Raw genomic sequence first — 18,807 nt, forward strand, 5'->3', positions numbered from 1 at the left:
AGTCCTATGTATATGGCAAAGACAAGGAGAGCAGCCAACAAATTGTACAAATTTCCGAAACTGTTACCAAAGATCAAACATTTTTTTTTATTTCTCAATTATCACGAAATAATTATTTTCATCTTTAATTGGTGATCGTCACGTTACATTTTCAGTTGTTATTTTAAGTTGTGAGTTTGATGTTTTATCTTGACTTATAACGACAGTAATGATAACGATGGACTAAACGTGATTACGTCAAGTAATTAGAGATGAAAGTAACTAGTTATTTCGTCATAACTGAATGATCGATAATGTTATTCTCCCATACTATATTTGCTTTGAAGAAAAGATGTTATACATAGTCGTCAAATTTGGTTTAAGTTGTACTTGATAAAGATGATTATTGGACTCGGATCCAAGTTTACCATATAAAAAGAAGTATAAATTACAAATAAATTATGCTGTGAACTTTTCTAAATTGATATATCACATTTTGAAGAGTAATACTATTAGGTTTAGGCACTTGCCGCTATGCCAAAATTTATACGATACACATGATCTATTTTAATACCAATTGTTATAATCAAATGCTAACTAATACTATACCAAAATCTATAGCTAGTAGCGAATACACAACCACCTACAACATGTTAGAGCATCCTTATCAGTGGGGTTTTTTCACGGTAATTGAAAAGTTTTTGTAAGTGTGATTAGGAAAGAGAAAATGGGAGTGGAGAAAAAAAATCAAAACAAATCAAATTTTTTAAAAAAAATAAAATAAAATAAAAACAATGTGGTCAGGCGCGCCTGACGCGCCCGCATGGGCGCATATAGTGACTGACAGCCACGCACCCTTGTGTGGCTGGGCAAAAAGCTTTGTGGGGCCCATTTTTGTACTATGATCCTTTGTTTTGCAGAAGCAATTGTTTCATTCTCTCACTTCACTTTTATCTTTCCATGTTGACAATAATTTCTTAATAACTGTGCATTATGCATTGGTGTGGATGGCCTTATGATACCAATTATTGTGTGCTAAAAGCCATAATTAAGCTAGTAACACATACACAACATTATTTTTTTTTTTTAAATACTTGTGTAATAAGTAATGTTACGTTTCAATTACAATATACTAGACTTGACCATCCAAACTTCCACCAACCAAAATATTACATGTAATTAATTGTTTACACTTTTAAATACCTGATTAATTTTTTAAAAACTGACCATAACATTTATTTTCTTCCTTTAGTAAAATTTAAATACCCGATTAAACTTTTATTATTTTAAATACATTTATCATTTACCCATTTTATAAAGAGTAGGCCTACATGTACTCCCATTTTATACTATCTATGATTTAACATGTTTTGATTGCTCAATTTAATAAGTGACTATGGTGTTTATCTATTCATTTTTTCTTCTTCCAATTAAATTTGAATGTGAGTAAAAATTGAGAATAAGGTTTTAAAAATACATCAAGTATTTTTCTTTTATAAAATAAGATCACGTGAACATGCTTCTAGATTATAACAATATATATAAATACTATAATTTTGTTAATTAGTTAAATAATATTATCTTCCATTGTCACTATCAATGTCCCCCTGGCGCAACTGATACGTTGAGTAAATTACTTATTTATTTGGAGCCCTCCAATGATTAAGTAAAAGCATGGGCTAATCATGATGATCCCATATTTTATTTATGCATGGATATAACTCAACTAATTAATCAACACAAAATAAATTTATAAATTTTATTTTGTTAGCGGTCACAACAAAATATGAAATTGATTGTCTAATTGTAGACACTTGTGACCAATTGAGACAAAATTTATAATTCTATCTTTTCTTTTCTTTTTTCTTCCGCCATTCTCCAATGCATGAGCGATAAGGAGCACTTAAAGATTTAAAAATATATTTAGTTTTATTTACTTTTAACTGTCACTTTTTGTTGTCACCTAATGTATTTCTGTTTTAAAATAATTCCTTCATTTGATTAACTCAAAACTAAATAGGTGAATTTAAAATAGTTAATGAATATAATTTTTTAAAATTAAAATCAAATAATGTTTGGTTAGAAAATATAGTTGTATTTTTCATATAAACTTGTAAAATGAATAAAGATTAAAGAATCATTTGGGGAGTTGAAAAAAAAGTCAAAGTGGATTTACCACTCACAGTACAGAGCCATGTGACCCTCTGACAATTCTTTCTTAAACCCAAAAATACGCCATTATTGTTTGATTTAAAACCGCATTAACGATTCGAGAGGGCATCCCGTGTCCAGCCGTCCATATTAACTATATGTGCATCCACCCCTTTGTTTGCCACGTCACATTTAGTCAATCTATGTTTTTTTTTTTTTTTTTTTTTCTCTGAGGAAGTCAATCTATGTTTTTGAATTACAATTCATTCAAACCAAACAATGTAATTTTTTTTTTATTGAATAAAGTAAAAATGAAATTTCAACTAGGTCCAACCAAACACTCCATTAATGGATTGTATATTCTCTGGATTTCATATTACTTGGTACTCCATATTTTATTGGGATTGATTAAAATTTGTTATTTCATTAATTTTTAGAGAGAGATAAAAGTTTTTTGATTGAAATGAATATTAAGTGAAGAGAGGGAGAGTTATTTCCAAAAAAAAAAAGAAAAAAGTGAAGAGAGAGAGAGAGAAATCATTTCATTTTATTTCGGGATAATGAATCGTTGTCTGCCTCTTAAATGTCAAAATTAAATTAATTGGATATGGTATTTCATTTTATGGAGAATATATACAAATTTAATGAGTAAATACACTATGAAATTTGAGTTTGTATATTACCATAATATATATACTCCATAACACAATATATATATATATATATATATATATATATATATATATATATATATATATATATATATATATATTTAGGTGAGAACAATGCTTTAGGTGTGGAAGTGATGACAAATTATGGCCATTGATTATGTTAGATATAATGGTTACTATTTATTTTGGTATATTTATTATTGACAGTTTTTTAAAGAGTGGGGTAGTTTTGATATACCAAATTCCCTAAATTTGGGAGATCCTTATGTTTAATTAATTTCAGTTGGGCAAATTATTAATTTGGTGGTGTGTATTTGTCTTCACGTCTTCATCTAAAGTCTTGTTCTTTGGTTGAGTTTAACACTTATGGTGATTTTATTGTTATAGATTAAAGTGTTTTTGTCATTTGAAGGACCAAAAAATAAAAAAACCACTTTAGTGATTAATTGATGGACAATTAAAGATTGAAATTATGCTTACTATATATTTTAGAGGTCAAAAGTCATTATTGTGTTTGGGTACCCGATTAACCTAATAAGTCAAATCCAACATTGAAAGAACAACGATTCAGCCATTGCCAAGTTGAAACAGATGCACGACAGATCATCCAAAGCCTCCAAGCTACTAATCAGGACTCACAGTTTGATGTCATTTTACTTGATATAAAGGATTCATTGTCATCTTTTTTATGATGTTTTGATCTCTTTTGCTAAACGATCAGCGAATCAGGTTGTCCATTTGTTTGCTCAAGAGTCCATTTCCATGGCTGAGCATAGGGTGTGGATTGATTTTATCACCTCTTTCATTTAAACTCTATGTATCTTGAGGTTCATTAATGAAAATTGTTTTTCCTTTAAAAAAAAGAGTCAAATCCAACATTCAACTAAGTAGTCACGGCCACAGGAGTGGCCCAAGATTTGAAAGTCCAATTTGCTACAACATGTGAACGTGCTTAACATTGTCATTAGATGCGTTAAATGCTATTTAATGCCATGTGTAACAGTCATAGTTATTAAGACAATATGTGAGGCATGTACAAAAATTTCATAACTTATGTAATGTATGTGAAATTATCTCAATTGAGACACAGAATAAAACAAATGTAATATTTAAAAATAAAAGAAATTATCTTATAAAAGTATTATATTTTAATTAAAATGTATTACATGTTTCATATAAAAATGTCTAATAAAAATTGTCTTGACTTATTGATAAGAGGTAACAGTTGAGAGTTGAGATATATGAGTTTACTGTATGAAAGCCAGACTCCAAAATTTTGTATTATCACTCCCTTATTTCTGCTAGATAATCGTACTTAAATTTCTAAAACACTCTAAGTTAATAGTATTAACGAACTAAGGGTCCATTTGTAACGCAGAAAAATGATTTCTGAAAATATTTTTTGAAAAATGAGTCATTTTTTTCAAAAAATATTTTCCTTTTCAATATTTGGTTGCTTTCTAGAAAACTATTTTGGTATGTTTGGTTCATTTTTTGAAAAATGAGCATAACTATTTTTAATTTTAAATATTTAAAATATATAATGATGGCTGTGGACTTGTGGTGGTAGTGGCGGGTGATTGACTACTCTGCTGCAAACAGAAAATGACTTCCCAAAAAAGGGAAAGTCATTTTTCAGAAAATTCATCATATTTTTCATTGACTTCTATTTTCCATCTTTAGCCAAATACTGAAAATCCGAAAAATGATTACCAAACGTACCCTAAATACTGTGACGTATTATTACCATCCTAATTACTTATTTATATACTTTTTTTTGTACACATGAGTTAATTAAATGAGTCAATTATTACTATTATTTCAAAAAAATAAAGTTAACATTTTTATCTAAACAAAAAACTTAAGCACATTTACAATTTTACACCCCATAGTCTGCACGGATAGCACGACAGCTTTGGGATTTTGGGAATTTAGCAACAAGGCAAATTTGCCTTTTTCGGTGGTGAACTTTTCGCTTTTTTTTATTTTATTTTATTTTTTATTTTTAAAATTTTTCATTCTTCCCGTAACTGACGTCTCTCTCTCTTTCTCTCTCTCTCACTAACACAGAGAATGAGAGATATAGAAGGGAATTTACATACTTCAGCAATGGTCGCTACTCTCACTTGGAGACACATAATCCGCTATGACGCTGTCAGATTAAGGTTTTCTGTTTTTTTTTAACTTTTGTTTTATACTCTGTAATTCTGTATTATTTATATACTCCGTATCTTTATTATTATTAAATGTACATAAATACGGATTACACGGGTATACAAACACTGCATATGCAAGTGTAGAGAGAGAGAGAGAGAGAGAGGTGTGGGAGACAAGCTGGTAAAGGAGTCTGATGAAGAATTCTTTGAAATAAAGTCAAACGCCAGAGAAGACCCATGTGTATAGAGGCTTCAATTCTTCGATTTACTTCAGTGTTTTTTTTAATCCCTTTAATTGCGGTTCGTATTATTATTATATGTTTTTTTAAAAAAAAAAAAAATATATGGGAATGAATGAAAGATCCTGCTTCCTAGTCTTGGCTTTCTTTCTTTTGTTGCATCTCAGAAAGTTTTTGCACCTTTATTTGTGAGGTTAGGAAATAGTATGGTTATGTATGTTATCCCTTTGTTTTTATGGTTTCTTTTGGATCTGCTCATGATGGGTAGTTCTTGAACATTGCTGCAGAAGGACTTAGCTTCCAAGATCACAACTTTTCTGGAGCTTCAATTGATGTATAGAATCTTAGATAGTTGGGTATTGTGAGATAATAACTTCCTCCACATTATTGTATAATTCTTGTTGTGGTTTGAGTAAGCTTTTGGAATAAGCATTTGTGGAGAGCTAGGGTCTAAAAAGCCTGTGTTTGGGTGTCTAGGAATAGTTACAATTTACAAATGGATGGGGAAGATGGGACTTCCTTGAATTCAGCCAAGGGGGTGGGTTTAGATGAAGATGAAGAGGAGTTTAGAAGTTGCTGTGAAGATGTGGAGGAGTTGAAGGAGAGGGAGGAACCCGAGGAGCTCGGTGTGGAGGGAGATGAGGATGAATTGGAGGAGGATGAGGAAAAGGAAAGTGAAATTTCTGAGATAGATCTCGATGAGCATATCCTGGAGGAGTTGAAGGATAGGCAGGAGCCAGAGGACTTGATTGTAGAAGGAGAACATATTATACTAGAGGAGGACGAGGAAACGGAAAGTGAAATCTCTGAGATAGACCTCGATGGACACTGTGTGGAGTTGGAGAGTCAGGAGTCAGAGGAACTGGCTGTAGAGGGAGAAGATGATGATGAAGTAGAGAAGGACGAGGAATCAGAGGGCGAGAATGAGGAGTTTAAGGAGCAACAGGAATCAGAGAAGGTGTGTGCAGAGGGAGAAGATGATGAAGTGGAGGACAAGGAATCAAATATTGAAAACTCTGAGATAGGTCTTGATGAACATTCTGTGAAGTTGTACTTCAAAGGTGTTTCCATAAGTGGCCCTGGAGATACTGGTTCTGGGCTTTCTGGAATTGGGGTGGTCATGGAGAGGAGTATAAACTCTCCTCCCATGGAAGTGCAGAAAAAGCTTGATTTTTTTGTGGAGGAATTAGCGGCAGATTATTTAGCCTTAATGGATGGGCTGGTAGAGGCTGCTCATAACAAAATTAGGCGGGTATATGCCGTTACTGATTCTGAGATTTTATACAATCAGGTTAGTACTCATCTTCTCTATAGAAATATATTTTGGAACCATCTTTGTCCTTTGGTTTTTAGTTTTTTACTGATTGCCAATTGATATGAACTAAATCAGCGCACCAATAATGCTGTTTTGTCTCCTGTTTTCTGGTATACTGAGATGAAATGAACTTTTATCATTTAGGTTTTAGGTGTTGAGTAGTAGATATGCCAAATGAAAGTGAAAACAGATTCGTAACAAGTCTAGTTAATAGGCCAAATGAAGGGTAATTACGATTCATTAAGACTAAAATATCATCCACAATCTAAAAACACCAGAAAAGTTCATTTCTCTGATTGCTACCGAATCAATATTTTTCAAAGAATCCAATTCATATGATCTAATGATCATGATGCAAAAAATGATCAAATTATTGCTAACCACCATAGGCGATATTTATTATCTTGTTACACAAATGTTTATTAATATTCACTTGCAACATTTTTCAGGGAAAGTAAAGTCATCCTTGTTGGATTAATATTAACATCTCTTTTGAATGAGTTTTCAATTTTCTTTACATTGTTTATAAGTAGTAAACTTTTTCAGGTTATGCATGAAACGGAGATTGAGAACCCACTTCTCATGGCACTGAGGCAAAGGATATTAGACTATGCCAATGACATGGAAGTCTTTGTTCTAAAATTTGTTCCGAGCACTGATCTTGCAAGAGCATTAGAGCTTGCCCAAGTTGCAATAGGCATTGTCTCCCCGTGTCTTAAGGGAGATGAATCAACAGAAAGTTGTTCAATATGTTGCGAGGACAAGCTCGCGTTAATGATGATGACATTGAAATGCTCCCACAAATTCTGTTCTCGCTGCATGAAGACTTACGTTGAAGGGAAAGTACAATCTACACAAGTTCCTATTAGATGCCCGCAGCTAAGATGCAAGTATTATATCTCTTCTGCAGAATGTAAATCTTTTTTGCCAGTTGCTTCGTATGAATCCTTGGAGAGAGTCCTGGTAGAAGCAAATGTTCTCAACGCAGACAAAATTTACTGCCCCTATCCTAATTGCTCAGTTCTTCTCGATCCTCATGAATGCTTTTCAATGAGAGCTAGCTCATCAAGCCAGTCAGACAACAGTTGTGTGGAGTGCAGAGTATGTCAGAGGTTTATTTGTGTCGACTGTCGGGTCCCTTGGCATTCTTCAATGACATGTGAGGAGTACCAAAATCTCCCACACGAGGAAAGGGACGTTGGTGATGTCACTTTGCATCGCTTGGCACAAAATAAAAGATGGAGACGTTGTTTACATTGTCAGAGGATGATTGAGCTCACACATGGCTGCTACCACATAACTTGCTGGTGAGGGTTTTTCTTTTCTTTTCTTTTTTTCCTCGTGGTTTATTATAAGTCTACTATAAATTAACTGAGGATAATAAGCAAAAGATTATCTTGTTTCTTTTCATAGATGAGAAAACATTAAATAAAGCTCTTGGTTCTTTATTGGATAAACATATTAGGTTCTATGGTGGTTTAATTGATAAGGAAACTGTAGTCCATAAAATTGGTCTATAGTTTCAAACATACTAAGATCTGAGGCAGATAGAGTTGAAAGAATGATTTTGTTGATTACTTATCAAGATAAGCTGCTATCGATTGAATCTTTCAAATAATTTTTATGATGTCTTGACCTAAAGACTTTATGTTCTGTTTTATTCCAAGTATACTGATCTTTTGCGGTTATATGGATTCTAGTGTACAAAGACATTCTTTACAGATAGGATAAGGAACAGTTTATGCAATATGTCAATGTTAACGATTCTCCTAAGATTTCGGCTTTTCATTTTTCAAAAAGGATCAACTCGAATTCATTCTTCATTCTGATTCTGCAGGTGTGGGCATGAGTTCTGCTATTCATGTGGCGCGGAGTATAGGGATGGTCAACAGACTTGTCAATGTGCATTCTGGGACGAGGATTATTCCCCGGAGTTGGTGACTCATCATCCCACGCAACAATTTGAGCACTGGGCATGGGACTCATTCGAGTCGGTCCCCATGATAATGGATGCATATTCAGACCAAGAGAGATCACAGTTGGAACTGATCCAGCGATTTCTGGCCGGAGGCTTTAGCCTGACCGACCACCAAGCGTACCAATCCCCCCCACGATGTACAGATTCTTATGCCGACGCCATGAAGGATCTCCATCAGCTTCCTTGGCTGGAGCGGTTCGTCTCTGTGATCAGCGATAATTACTATGAAGACATTTTCCAGTGAGTAACAACGAGCCGTAAACATGAACATTTTTTTTTTCCAGCAAGAAGTTGAGGAGCACTGAATAAAAATGGTTGATATGGAAGGAGACAGAGCATCTCACTCTGAAAACTCCATTTTGTAGATCAGTGAAGAGGCCCCATTGTTTATCATCCTTAGCTCAAAGAGCTAGTGGCCCTCTCCCTTTTTAGACTTTTTTACTGTAAGATTTAGGCAAATATGCATGAGAAAATCTCTCTTGGTAGAAAGAGAAGATAGATACATAATAGTAATTGTATCTTTTATGAAGGAAGCTGCAGTGATGATACTTTCATATTTCACTTGAGATTTTTTTTTTTTTTGGGTACACATGTTTTTATTATTTTTGGAGTGTTGGATATCAGACCAATCCAATAGGTCCAATCCATAGCTGAATAAGGGCTGGAATGGCCCAAACATTTCTTCAAACTTGGAAGTAAGGCTGTAAACGAAACGAGCCAAGCCGAGCTCGAGCTTGATAAATAAGAAGTGGGCTCGAGCTCGAGCTCGACTCGGTTACGATGGCTCGAGTTCGGCTCGAATTCAAAGTTGACTGAGCTTGAGCTGAGCTTTGATTGAGCCGTTTGGCTCATTTACATCTAAATATAAATATTAAAAAAAAATAAAAATAAAATATATACAAGTGATTCATCTCCACACTTTTGCTAGTCCTCAATCTCTAATTTAGGGAGTCCAAGGTGTCAAATTTTAGCATGGACAACTCTAGCTCTAATGTATAATTTTTAACCAATATACACAACTGACTCTTGTAGGTGATAGGCTTACTCATTCAAAAAAGATTCATGGGGGATCGATATCGCCCCCGTGTAGTTCATCCTAAGTAGCTAATCTAATATGTACTTTTTTCTCTTGGAATCGTACCATCCATGGGAGTGGTATCGTAGTTTAAGAGAAAGGTTGCTTCGGTCAAACCCACCATTCAAAATAGGAGATTTTCAGTTGACTTGTCCTTTATCTCGACAATTATTATTTTATTCATAACATTGAAATTAAAATTTCAATTACATTAATACAACAACTCTCCACCAACAACAAAATAGAACTCCGACAGCCTAAGGACTTGATGTTGGGTTGCCGGCCATGTCAATAACAAAGCGATACTTAATGTCGTTCTTCACGAGTTTATCAAAAGCTACATTAATTTTATCTGGTGTAATAGTCTCGATGTCACACAAGATGTTAAACTTCGCACATATGTTTAACATTTCTTGTGTCTCTTCCATGCTTCCAATCACACTACCTTTCACGGTTCTCTTGCCTACATATATTAATTTTTAAGTTTAGTTCCAAAACAAAAAACAAACAAACAAACAATAATATTTTATTTTAAAATTATATAAAAAATATATAAAGAAAGCCTGTAATATTGTTTGACATCGCTATTGATTGTATCAAGTACAATTATTGTATAGTATTTTTTTTTAAAAAAATTATGCACGATACTATCAACACTCATACCAATAATATTAAGAAAATTAAGCATCTTATATATACCCCACTATCGATAATCGATACCATTGTTGTAGATTAAAGAATCTTAAAGATATAAATGAATAATGCTACATACTCCTATATTTTCCTCCAATCTTTCCTTCATGACTAACGATGTACGATTATCTGATTGGACTTATAAATATTTAATTATTAACTAATATTTCTTTTAATGAATGAATTGAAAGTCACACAAGAAGAGATTGAAGGGAAATTCAGATGGAAATATATATATTTTTCACTATAAATATATATCTTACCGGAAATGAGGGGAAAACAAAGAAAGTCTATCGGCTTATCTGGAGCACCAACGAGTACCAGAGTTCCATTCACTTTGAGTAGCTCTAAATATGGCCCAAGGGAATGCTTTGCTGAAACTGTGTCTAATATGAAATCTATACTCCTTTTCTTGGCCTGTGATTTTTTATTTATTTCAATTTACAACCAAACAAAATATCGTTATCCTTTTGATATATAAAGTAATGTAATCATATAACACGACATTATAACACGATATTGAGGAATAAAGGTATAAAACTGAATTGATTGTGTTTGGTTGGTTGGTTTGAAGTTAACTAACCTGCATTTGGTCTGCATCAGTGCTGAGGATGAAATCATCAGCTCCCAAACGCTCCTTAGCTTCTTTCTCTTTGGATGGGGATGTGCTTATGACCGTGACATGGTGACCAAACGCCTTCCCAAATTTGACTCCCAAATGCCCTAATCCTCCCATTCCAATTATCCCTATCCTCTTCCCCGGATTTCCAACCAAGTTATTGTCCTTCAAGGGACAAAACATCGTCACGCCGGCACATAACAACGGCGCTGCCCTATCCATTGCCAAACTTTCCGGCACGTGCACCACAAACCTTCATCAAAATTAACATGTTTAATTTGAGTTTAGTTTTACTTAGATAAGATTAATAAGTTTAAGAAATGAAAACAAAGTTTTACCTATAATCTGCTACTAGTAATTTAGAATAGCCACCATAAGTGATGCTACCATCCCAAAAGATGCCGTTGTACGTCAATTGAATATTTTCACAATAATTTTCTTGTGATTGCTTGCAGAAATCGCATTCCAAACATGTTGCAGCCATGCAACCCACCCCTACCCGATCCCCAATTTTGAAATTCGTCACGTTGCTTCCAACCACCGTCACAATCCCTGTAATTTCATGCCTAATATGTGCCAAAAAAAAAAAAAAACTTACGTATAAACAAAGCTAATCAATTAATCCACCCATCAGTTCTATTCACCCATCACCCAAAAAGTGAATGAAAATTTAAGAATTTTTGAACCTTTCAAATCCTTAAAATGGTTAGAAAGTTGGTCTGAAACATCATTTTTAATTGAAAATCTTAAGTTTGGCAAGCTTTCAATTCAAGTAGCAATGCTAGTTAAATTAGTAGTTATAACAAAAGATAAAAGAAATGAAAATTTTGTATATCCATGCATACCCAGGAACAACAGGGTAGATAGTGATGCCCCAGTCATTTTTGGCAAAGTGGAGATCAGTATGGCATATCCCGCAGTATAAAATCTTGATGGTAACATCATTAGGTCCATTTTCCCTAGTTTAAATAATGAGTTAGAAATCAGTAACTCATATTAAAACATGCCAAATGAGAAAGACAAAAGATCCAGAGAGATGTTATAATAGTTATACCTTCTTTTGAAGGTATATGGCATGATCTTGCCGGAGGAATCGTGGGCAGCCCAGCCGGAAACAACTTGAGTGTGGGTTGTTGGTGTTGTTGCAGCCATGGGATCAGAGAGTATATGTATCAAGCTAGCTTTCAAGACTAAACAACCAAGACTGAGAAATGAGTGTGGGATGATAATGGCTTTATATACTTGCTTCATTTCACACTTACCTAAAGTTGCATAGAGGGGAAATTCAAGCTAAATTGGTTGATTAGATGGTTGACTTGATAATCATAACGTTATAAGTTTAAGTTTCCATGAGAGCAACTTATTAACCTTCTTGATTTGAATAAATTTTCTTTTAATTTTTTACTGATTAAAGTCACAAAGTAAAATTTATCTAAATTATACTATGTAATAATGGTTGCAGATTTCCTTAGAATATATATCTAAGTGGTTCTCAGGTCACCGTCCTTGATAGCCATTCTGAATTTCTTAATGTTAGACTTCTTTTTTATTTGAAAATTTTGAAAGCCACGTATCACCTGCAGTTAGATAACACTATAACAGTGGCCACGTACACACAATTCTCTAGAAGTCTAATATAATAGGTTTGGGTAGGTAAAATAATACTCGTTACGAGTTTGAATAATTTTAAATACATTTAGGAATGACTAAAAGAATGGATACTCTACCAGACCGTCATAAATTGGATAATGCAGGGAAATAACGGTATAATAATATTAACAAGACCCATAGTCCTTTGAATGTCGTAATTGGGCTACAAACAATCAAATAAGTACAAGAAATAAAATTAAAGTCAAGTGGTCCAAGTCCTTGGCCCAACTTAGGGATGGCAATTATACCCGCATCTTATGGGTTACCCGCATTCCCGCCTCTACGGATTTTAAAATACCCGCATAATTTGGGAAATGGTTGCGGGGATGGGGGAATTTCGCAAACCCGCGGGGGTATGGGGGCGGGTGCGGGGGGAGGTATCCCCGCCCCGCACCCGCACCCGCACTTATATATATATGTATTCACACACTTGTATTACTAGTATTCATTTATTATATAAGTTTATGTATCTTTATAATTAAAAATGAATAATGAATTAAACTTCTTTATGAGCTAGTGCCTCAAGGATTCAATTGAATTATCATCTCATTGTCTTATTTTTTGTTTATGAAAATTGAAAAGGAACAACATAAATAACATAATGAGCAAACACTTATAGAACTTATACTACCAACACAATTTTAGTTTCAATTAAAGACTAACATCATTGGCTGTTATTAAATTTTAGAATTGTAGTACAAATTTTTTATTAGATTTAAGTGTAATATTAATAATTAGAGTTGCCGGTTGGGTATTACCCGCACCCGCAAAATCCCCACGGGGGCGGGGATGGGATAGGAATTTCATTATCTGCGCGGGTGCGGGTGCGAGTGTGGGGAGTGGGTTCGGAATGCGGGTGCGGGGGCGGGTGATATATCCCCACACCCACCCCGCCCCATTGCCATCCCTAGCCCAACTAAATAGTAGTTGGCCTGCCAAACACACTTCTTTGATTGGTAAGAAAGACGAATGACCAAAAGACCAATGATGTGCGACAGCGATGATGCTGTTTTACATTGAAACAAATGTATGCGAGATTTCTTAGTCTCATATATATATATATATATATATATATATATATATATATATATATATATAGAGGGTTGACATATATATATATTGTCCCATTTTATTGAAAATTAAAAAAATATTGTATAGATTAATAATTATTATGAATTGATTAATTAAAAGTAACTAAAATATAAGAATGTGATTTAATTAATATAGACTTAAATAAAAGTTACAAATTTATATTGTTATCTAAAAAAATAGATCTTATTGATGTGAAGTTAATTGGTCTTTGTTGTCGTGACGTTTGTAGTTGTTGTTGCCAAACAACAAAAGTCTACGCATGCAACAACAATTAACCAAATTAAATATCATCCACCTAACCAGGGAACTTAGCTTGATGGATACAAGTGCATTTGACTTCATGCTATGCGAGCCACGATTTACACTTACCAGCATGAGAGATTGAGAGCTATCATTCAAGGCATATATGCAAGTAAAACAACAAAGGTGTTGAAATCAAAACTCCTATACTCCTTGTTCAAATAGTCGGGTTAATAGTCAAATTTTATAATTTACTTTTGGTCTTTTGAGTATATTGATTTTGTCACTTTTGATCATCAACTTAAAATTTATAAATTTTGACCTTTCAAGTACAATTCTGGTCCTTGATTGACTTTTTGTTAAATGGTCGTTCGCGATATAGTAACAAACATTATTTCATTTTCCAATCCCCATAAATTTAAAGGAAAAAAAAAAGATCCTAAGTCATATCAAATTAGGAAATACAACAATTACATTTTAGGATGCAATAATCATGTTGATAAATGTCAAGTATCTTGTGGTAATATGACTGTTACTTTTCATAAGAAAGACTTTAGGTTTGAGTTTCATCTCAATTAGCGTTGGCGACTTGGCGTTATGTTAAACATATTATACTAATAGGTTAAAGGTGTAATTACATTAGTAATCCGTTTATTAACTATTATTATATTCCAAATTGTTGAGTTACATTATATTAAATTTATTTTTGATATTAGAAGATTATTATACATACTCACGTCTAATTTTAACTAATTCAAAATTGATTTACTATTCATCACATTTGAAGACTTCTCTCTTATTACTTTATTCATAAGACTAAACTCTTGATTCCAAATCTTAAGAGGAGACATTTGAGTGATTTTGGGATGAGAAGAGTGGCAAATCACTAGGCTATTTATAGTTGAAGTTTAGAATTCAACTTTGTAAATAGTCTAAAATTTAAGGTATAAAATTTAATTTTTTCATCTACTTTAATACGCCATCCCTTACCTCACACGTAATTATAATATATATTATATCATCCCTTACATCACACAACATTTAATAATTCAATAATAAAATATTTTACTTGATCATAATCCTAATTGAGCTGTAATTCTGGTTGCTGCGTATATAGACTAGGCCGCAATATATTTTGGTCTTTACTCTTATGAGCTTTAGTACCATATCCAACACTTCAAATGCAACTAACTCTCCACAACCAATAAAAAGAGATACTAGGACTCCGGTCTCTAGTTGCCTAAAGGCTTGATGTTGGGTTGCCCGCAATGTCAATGACAAAGCGATATTTAATATCGTTCTTCACAAGCCTATCAAAAGCTACATTAATTTTATCTGGCGTGACGCTTTCGATGTCACACAAGATGTTAAACTTCGCACATATGTTTAACATCTCCTGTGTTTCTTCCATGCTTCCAATGACGCTACCCTTCACTGTTCTTTTGCCTACATATATAAGTAATTTTTAAGTTTAATTTAAAAAAAAACAGTAATATTATATTTTATTTTAAAATTATATAATAAGAAATATATACTATATCTTACCAAAAATCAGGGGAAAAGAAGGCAAGTCCACCGGATTATCTGGAGCAGCCACGAGTACAAGAGTTCCATTCACTTTGAGTAGCTCCAAGTACGGCCCAAGGGAGTGTTTGGCAGAAACTGTGTCTAAAATGAAATCTATACTCCTTTTCTTGGCCTGTGATTTATTAATTATTTAAATTTACAACCAAAAAAAAAAGAAGAAAAAAGCACTAACTTATTGTTATAAAAATATAATTAAATTTTGTAAGGTTCTTGGTGTCATATGGCATCATAGTGCAGAATACTTTAAAATATTCAAATGGGAAGTGTGATGAACTGATGGTGCAGAATAGTGTTTGTCAGTATTTCTTTCAAAATTACATTAATATAAAATGGAGAATACTAATTTAATTAACCTTAATATGTTACAGTATTACCTAATGTGACAAAATAAAATAAGATAGATAATCAACTTTTCTTTTAATACTCTGTCCCATCATGTGATGAGGGGGGAGGGGAGGGGGGGAAGACCAAGCATTTTGCATATAAAAAAAGGGAGTTTATTATATTTTAATCCATGGAATATAGAAATGGTACATGTCATTTTTAAATTTCTCGTCTAATATTTATCTGCTAATGTTATATTATTCATTTATTTGGTTGAATTTAACTTTAATATTTAATTATTAAATGAATTTATTTTTTAAAAACTCGTGATAGATTGACCAATTCACAAGAAATGATTTTTCACCAGACCAATAAATAAATATTAGAGTTAAATTTTTGGTGAAAGAAAATAGCATTTTTCTATCTATTTTACTTTGAGTTCTCAATTTTTTAAAAAAAGTTTTTACTTTTAGTTTTATTATATGTGCTCCCATATTTTACTAGCTTCTTATTTTACTTTTATTTATTTATTTTAGCTGATTTAAAAGAAAGAGAAGAGATGAGAGATGAATTGAATTTCCATGCTAAGTCTGAAGTTTTAGTTAGGAATGAAAAGAAAAGAAAAGTCACATATGTCTTGACAATAGAGGTGCCCAAGGTTCGGTTCCGGTCCAATTCCGGTTCGGAATAGTCGGAATCGGAACCGGAACCAGAACCTTATTTGGACGGTTCTAGTCCGATTCTAGAATCGGCGATTCCGGTTAGAACCGCCGGTTCTAACTGGACTTCTATTATTATTATTTTTTATTTAGTGTATCAGCGTAAATTTAGAATTTTAGGTGATGCAGCAGTGCATTTGCATTGTTGTATCACCTAATTGCGCTGATGCGCTATCTCCTCTAACATATTACATAATATAATACGGAGTATATATTATATTATAATATATGTTATTTAGTATATATAATATATTTTTTTGAACTCTAGTATATATAATATATAATATGTTATTTAGTATATATAATATATAAGTTATGCACGGTTCCAGTTTGGAACCCTGGAACCGTCCGGTTCCGAATCGGAACTGGCGGTTCCGGTTCCAAATATCATGGAACCAGAATCGGAACCTTATGGGTTCCGGATCGATTCTAACAGTGCATAGTTCGGTTCGAACCGTGGTCATCCCTACTTGACAGTTTAATAATTGCATGTCTTTCATGCATTTATTGAGCGCGTCAAGGTGGTTGTCAATTAGCTATCAGACTTTTTCTTGACTTTTATTATGTTTTTTTTTTTTTAAATTTTAATAATTAGAAGTGAAAACATAATTATACACAAAGCCAAAAAAACAAAAAACAAAAAAACAAAAACAAAAATTTAAAAATGGGTCATAGGGCACCTAAATAAGATCTCCAAAATCTCGATAGAAGTTTAATTTGGTTGGTTGGCTTGCAGTTGAGTGAAACTAAATTATATTAGATCTCCAAAATCTCGATAGAAGTTTATTTTGGTTGTTGTTTGGTTGGTTGGCTTGCAGTTGAGTGAAATGAAAGCTTTTTAATTAACCATGATTAACTGGAATGAATATTGTGTAGTTAACTAACCTGCATTTGGTCTGCATCAGTGCTGAGGATGAAATCATCAGCTCCCAAACGCTCCTTAGCTTCTTTCTCTTTGGATGGGGATGTACTTATGACCGTGACATGGTGACCAAACGCCTTCCCAAATTTGACTCCCAAATGCCCTAATCCTCCCATTCCAATTATCCCTATCCTCTTCCCCGGATTCCCAACCAAGTTATTGTCCTTTAAGGGACAAAACACCGTCACGCCGGCACATAACAACGGCGCTGCCCTATCCATTGGTAAACTTTCAGGCACGTGCACCACAAACCTTCATCAAAATTAACATGTTTAGTTTGAGTTTAACTTGTCTTAATTGGTTAAAGATTAATAAGTTTAAGTGGTACGTGAACACAACGTTTACCTATAATCTGCAACTAGTGATTTGGAGTAGCCACCATAGGTGATGCTACCGTCCCAAAAGATGCCATTGTATGTTAACTGCATTTTGTCACAATAATTCTCTTGTGACTGCTTGCAGAAATCGCATTCCAAACATGTTGCAGCCATGCAACCCACACCTACCCGATCACCAATCTTGAAATTTGTCACCTGGCTCCCAACAACCGTCACAATACCTGTAATTTCATGCCTAATATATGCACACAAAAAAACTGAAATCACCTAAAAATGACAAGTTTTCCCATGCTAGTTTAATTACTAATTATAACAAACCAACAAAGAAATGGAAATAATGTTTATGCACGCATATATACCCAGGAACAACTGGGTAGACAGTGATGCCCCAATCATTTTTGGCAAAGTGGAGATCAGTATGGCATATCCCGCAGTACAAAACCTTGATTGTAACATCGTTGGGTCCGTTTTCCCTAGTTTCAAAACCGAGTTAATTAGTTAATCTCCACAACTCATATGAAGATTGAAAGACATGTTATAACGTACTATTTGAAAACAACAATATAATTATATATGTTACCTTCTTTTGAAGGTATATGGCACGATCTTGCCGGAGGGATCGTGGGCTGCCCAGCCGGAGACAACTTGAGTGTGGGTTGTTAGCGGTGTTCCAGCCATGGGAGGCAGGAATGAATGAAGAGGATGTATTAAGGTTTGAAGGCTAGGGAACAAGCAAGACTCTTAGGACTGATGAGAAAAATGTGTTTGAGAAATGAGTGTGGGGTGAATGGCTTTATATAATTGCTTCCTTTCACACTTACCTAAATTGAAGTTGCACAGAAATGTCTACTAGTGTTTGAATATTCAGTATGAACAGAGGTGCGAGAATTCTGTCTGAACTTCCCTTTATTTTCATGCCCACTTTCCTTGATAGTTGCCCTCAATTTCCTAATGTTTTACTCTATTTTTTTTTTTAAATTTTTATTCGGAATATAGATTAAATTGGTGGTTGGATTCCACTGCACGAAAATACACCTATTACATATAGCATATGAAAAT

At 33.6% G+C, this 18,807-nt stretch overlaps 3 protein-coding genes across 5 annotated transcripts; 1 reads left to right on the forward strand and 2 right to left on the reverse strand.

Annotated features, from left to right (window-relative positions):
* Positions 1 to 4,841: 4,841 nt before the first annotated feature.
* On the forward strand, positions 4,842 to 9,064 carry LOC116032461. Of its 3 annotated transcripts, none has more exons than XM_031275030.1 (4): positions 4,842 to 4,966; positions 5,484 to 6,487; positions 7,058 to 7,818; positions 8,349 to 9,064. In XM_031275030.1, the coding sequence occupies exons 2-4, from the start codon at positions 5,693 to 5,695 to the stop codon at positions 8,731 to 8,733; spliced, it is 1,941 nt and encodes a 646-aa protein (XP_031130890.1). In that variant the 5' UTR covers positions 4,842 to 4,966; positions 5,484 to 5,692; the 3' UTR covers positions 8,734 to 9,064. The 3 variants fall into 3 exon arrangements, with proteins under 3 accessions (XP_031130890.1, XP_031130889.1, XP_031130891.1); XM_031275029.1 differs by lacking the exon at positions 4,842 to 4,966 and adding an exon at positions 5,019 to 5,257; XM_031275031.1 differs by lacking the exon at positions 4,842 to 4,966 and adding an exon at positions 5,019 to 5,198.
* Positions 9,065 to 9,708: 644 nt separating this feature from the next.
* On the reverse strand, positions 9,709 to 12,063 carry LOC116032930 (probable cinnamyl alcohol dehydrogenase 6). The gene is made up of 6 exons (XM_031275676.1): positions 11,931 to 12,063; positions 11,722 to 11,835; positions 11,215 to 11,442; positions 10,841 to 11,129; positions 10,521 to 10,674; positions 9,709 to 10,027 (listed from the first exon to the last, which is right to left on the reverse strand). Exons 1-6 carry the CDS (start codon positions 12,026 to 12,028, stop codon positions 9,822 to 9,824), a joined length of 1,089 nt encoding a protein of 362 aa, XP_031131536.1. The 5' UTR covers positions 12,029 to 12,063; the 3' UTR covers positions 9,709 to 9,821.
* Positions 12,064 to 14,844: 2,781 nt separating this feature from the next.
* LOC116032701 (probable cinnamyl alcohol dehydrogenase 6) lies at positions 14,845 to 18,524 on the reverse strand. Its single transcript, XM_031275396.1, has 6 exons — positions 18,329 to 18,524; positions 18,108 to 18,221; positions 17,756 to 17,983; positions 17,374 to 17,662; positions 15,404 to 15,557; positions 14,845 to 15,304 (listed from the first exon to the last, which is right to left on the reverse strand). The coding sequence occupies exons 1-6, from the start codon at positions 18,424 to 18,426 to the stop codon at positions 15,099 to 15,101; spliced, it is 1,089 nt and encodes a 362-aa protein (XP_031131256.1). The 5' UTR covers positions 18,427 to 18,524; the 3' UTR covers positions 14,845 to 15,098.
* Between the last annotated feature and the right edge of the window lie 283 nt (positions 18,525 to 18,807).

The sequence above is a fragment of the Ipomoea triloba genome, chromosome 10 (genome assembly GCF_003576645.1).
Source record: "Ipomoea triloba cultivar NCNSP0323 chromosome 10, ASM357664v1".
Lineage (NCBI taxonomy): Eukaryota > Viridiplantae > Streptophyta > Magnoliopsida > Solanales > Convolvulaceae > Ipomoea > Ipomoea triloba.

Excerpts from the sequence above, each read along its gene's own strand:
- LOC116032461 (XM_031275030.1), top strand. The coding sequence starts at position 5,693 with ATGGATGGGGAAGATGGGACTTCCTTGAATTCAGCCAAGGGGGTGGGT. Across the intron at positions 6,488-7,057 it reads CTGAGATTTTATACAATCAG|GTTATGCATGAAACGGAGAT; the intron begins GTTAGTACTCAT and ends AAACTTTTTCAG. Across the intron at positions 7,819-8,348 it reads TGCTACCACATAACTTGCTG|GTGTGGGCATGAGTTCTGCT; the intron begins GTGAGGGTTTTT and ends CTGATTCTGCAG.
- LOC116032701 (XM_031275396.1), bottom strand. The coding sequence starts at position 18,426 with ATGGCTGGAACACCGCTAACAACCCACACTCAAGTTGTCTCCGGCTGG. Across the intron at positions 18,222-18,328 it reads CCATATACCTTCAAAAGAAG|GGAAAACGGACCCAACGATG; the intron begins GTAACATATATA and ends TTTTGAAACTAG. Across the intron at positions 17,984-18,107 it reads GTCTACCCAGTTGTTCCTGG|GCATGAAATTACAGGTATTG; the intron begins GTATATATGCGT and ends TGCATATATTAG.
- LOC116032930 (XM_031275676.1), bottom strand. The coding sequence starts at position 12,028 with ATGGCTGCAACAACACCAACAACCCACACTCAAGTTGTTTCCGGCTGG. Across the intron at positions 11,130-11,214 it reads TTACTAGTAGCAGATTATAG|GTTTGTGGTGCACGTGCCGG; the intron begins GTAAAACTTTGT and ends ATTTTGATGAAG. Across the intron at positions 10,675-10,840 it reads CTGATGCAGACCAAATGCAG|GCCAAGAAAAGGAGTATAGA; the intron begins GTTAGTTAACTT and ends AAAAAATCACAG.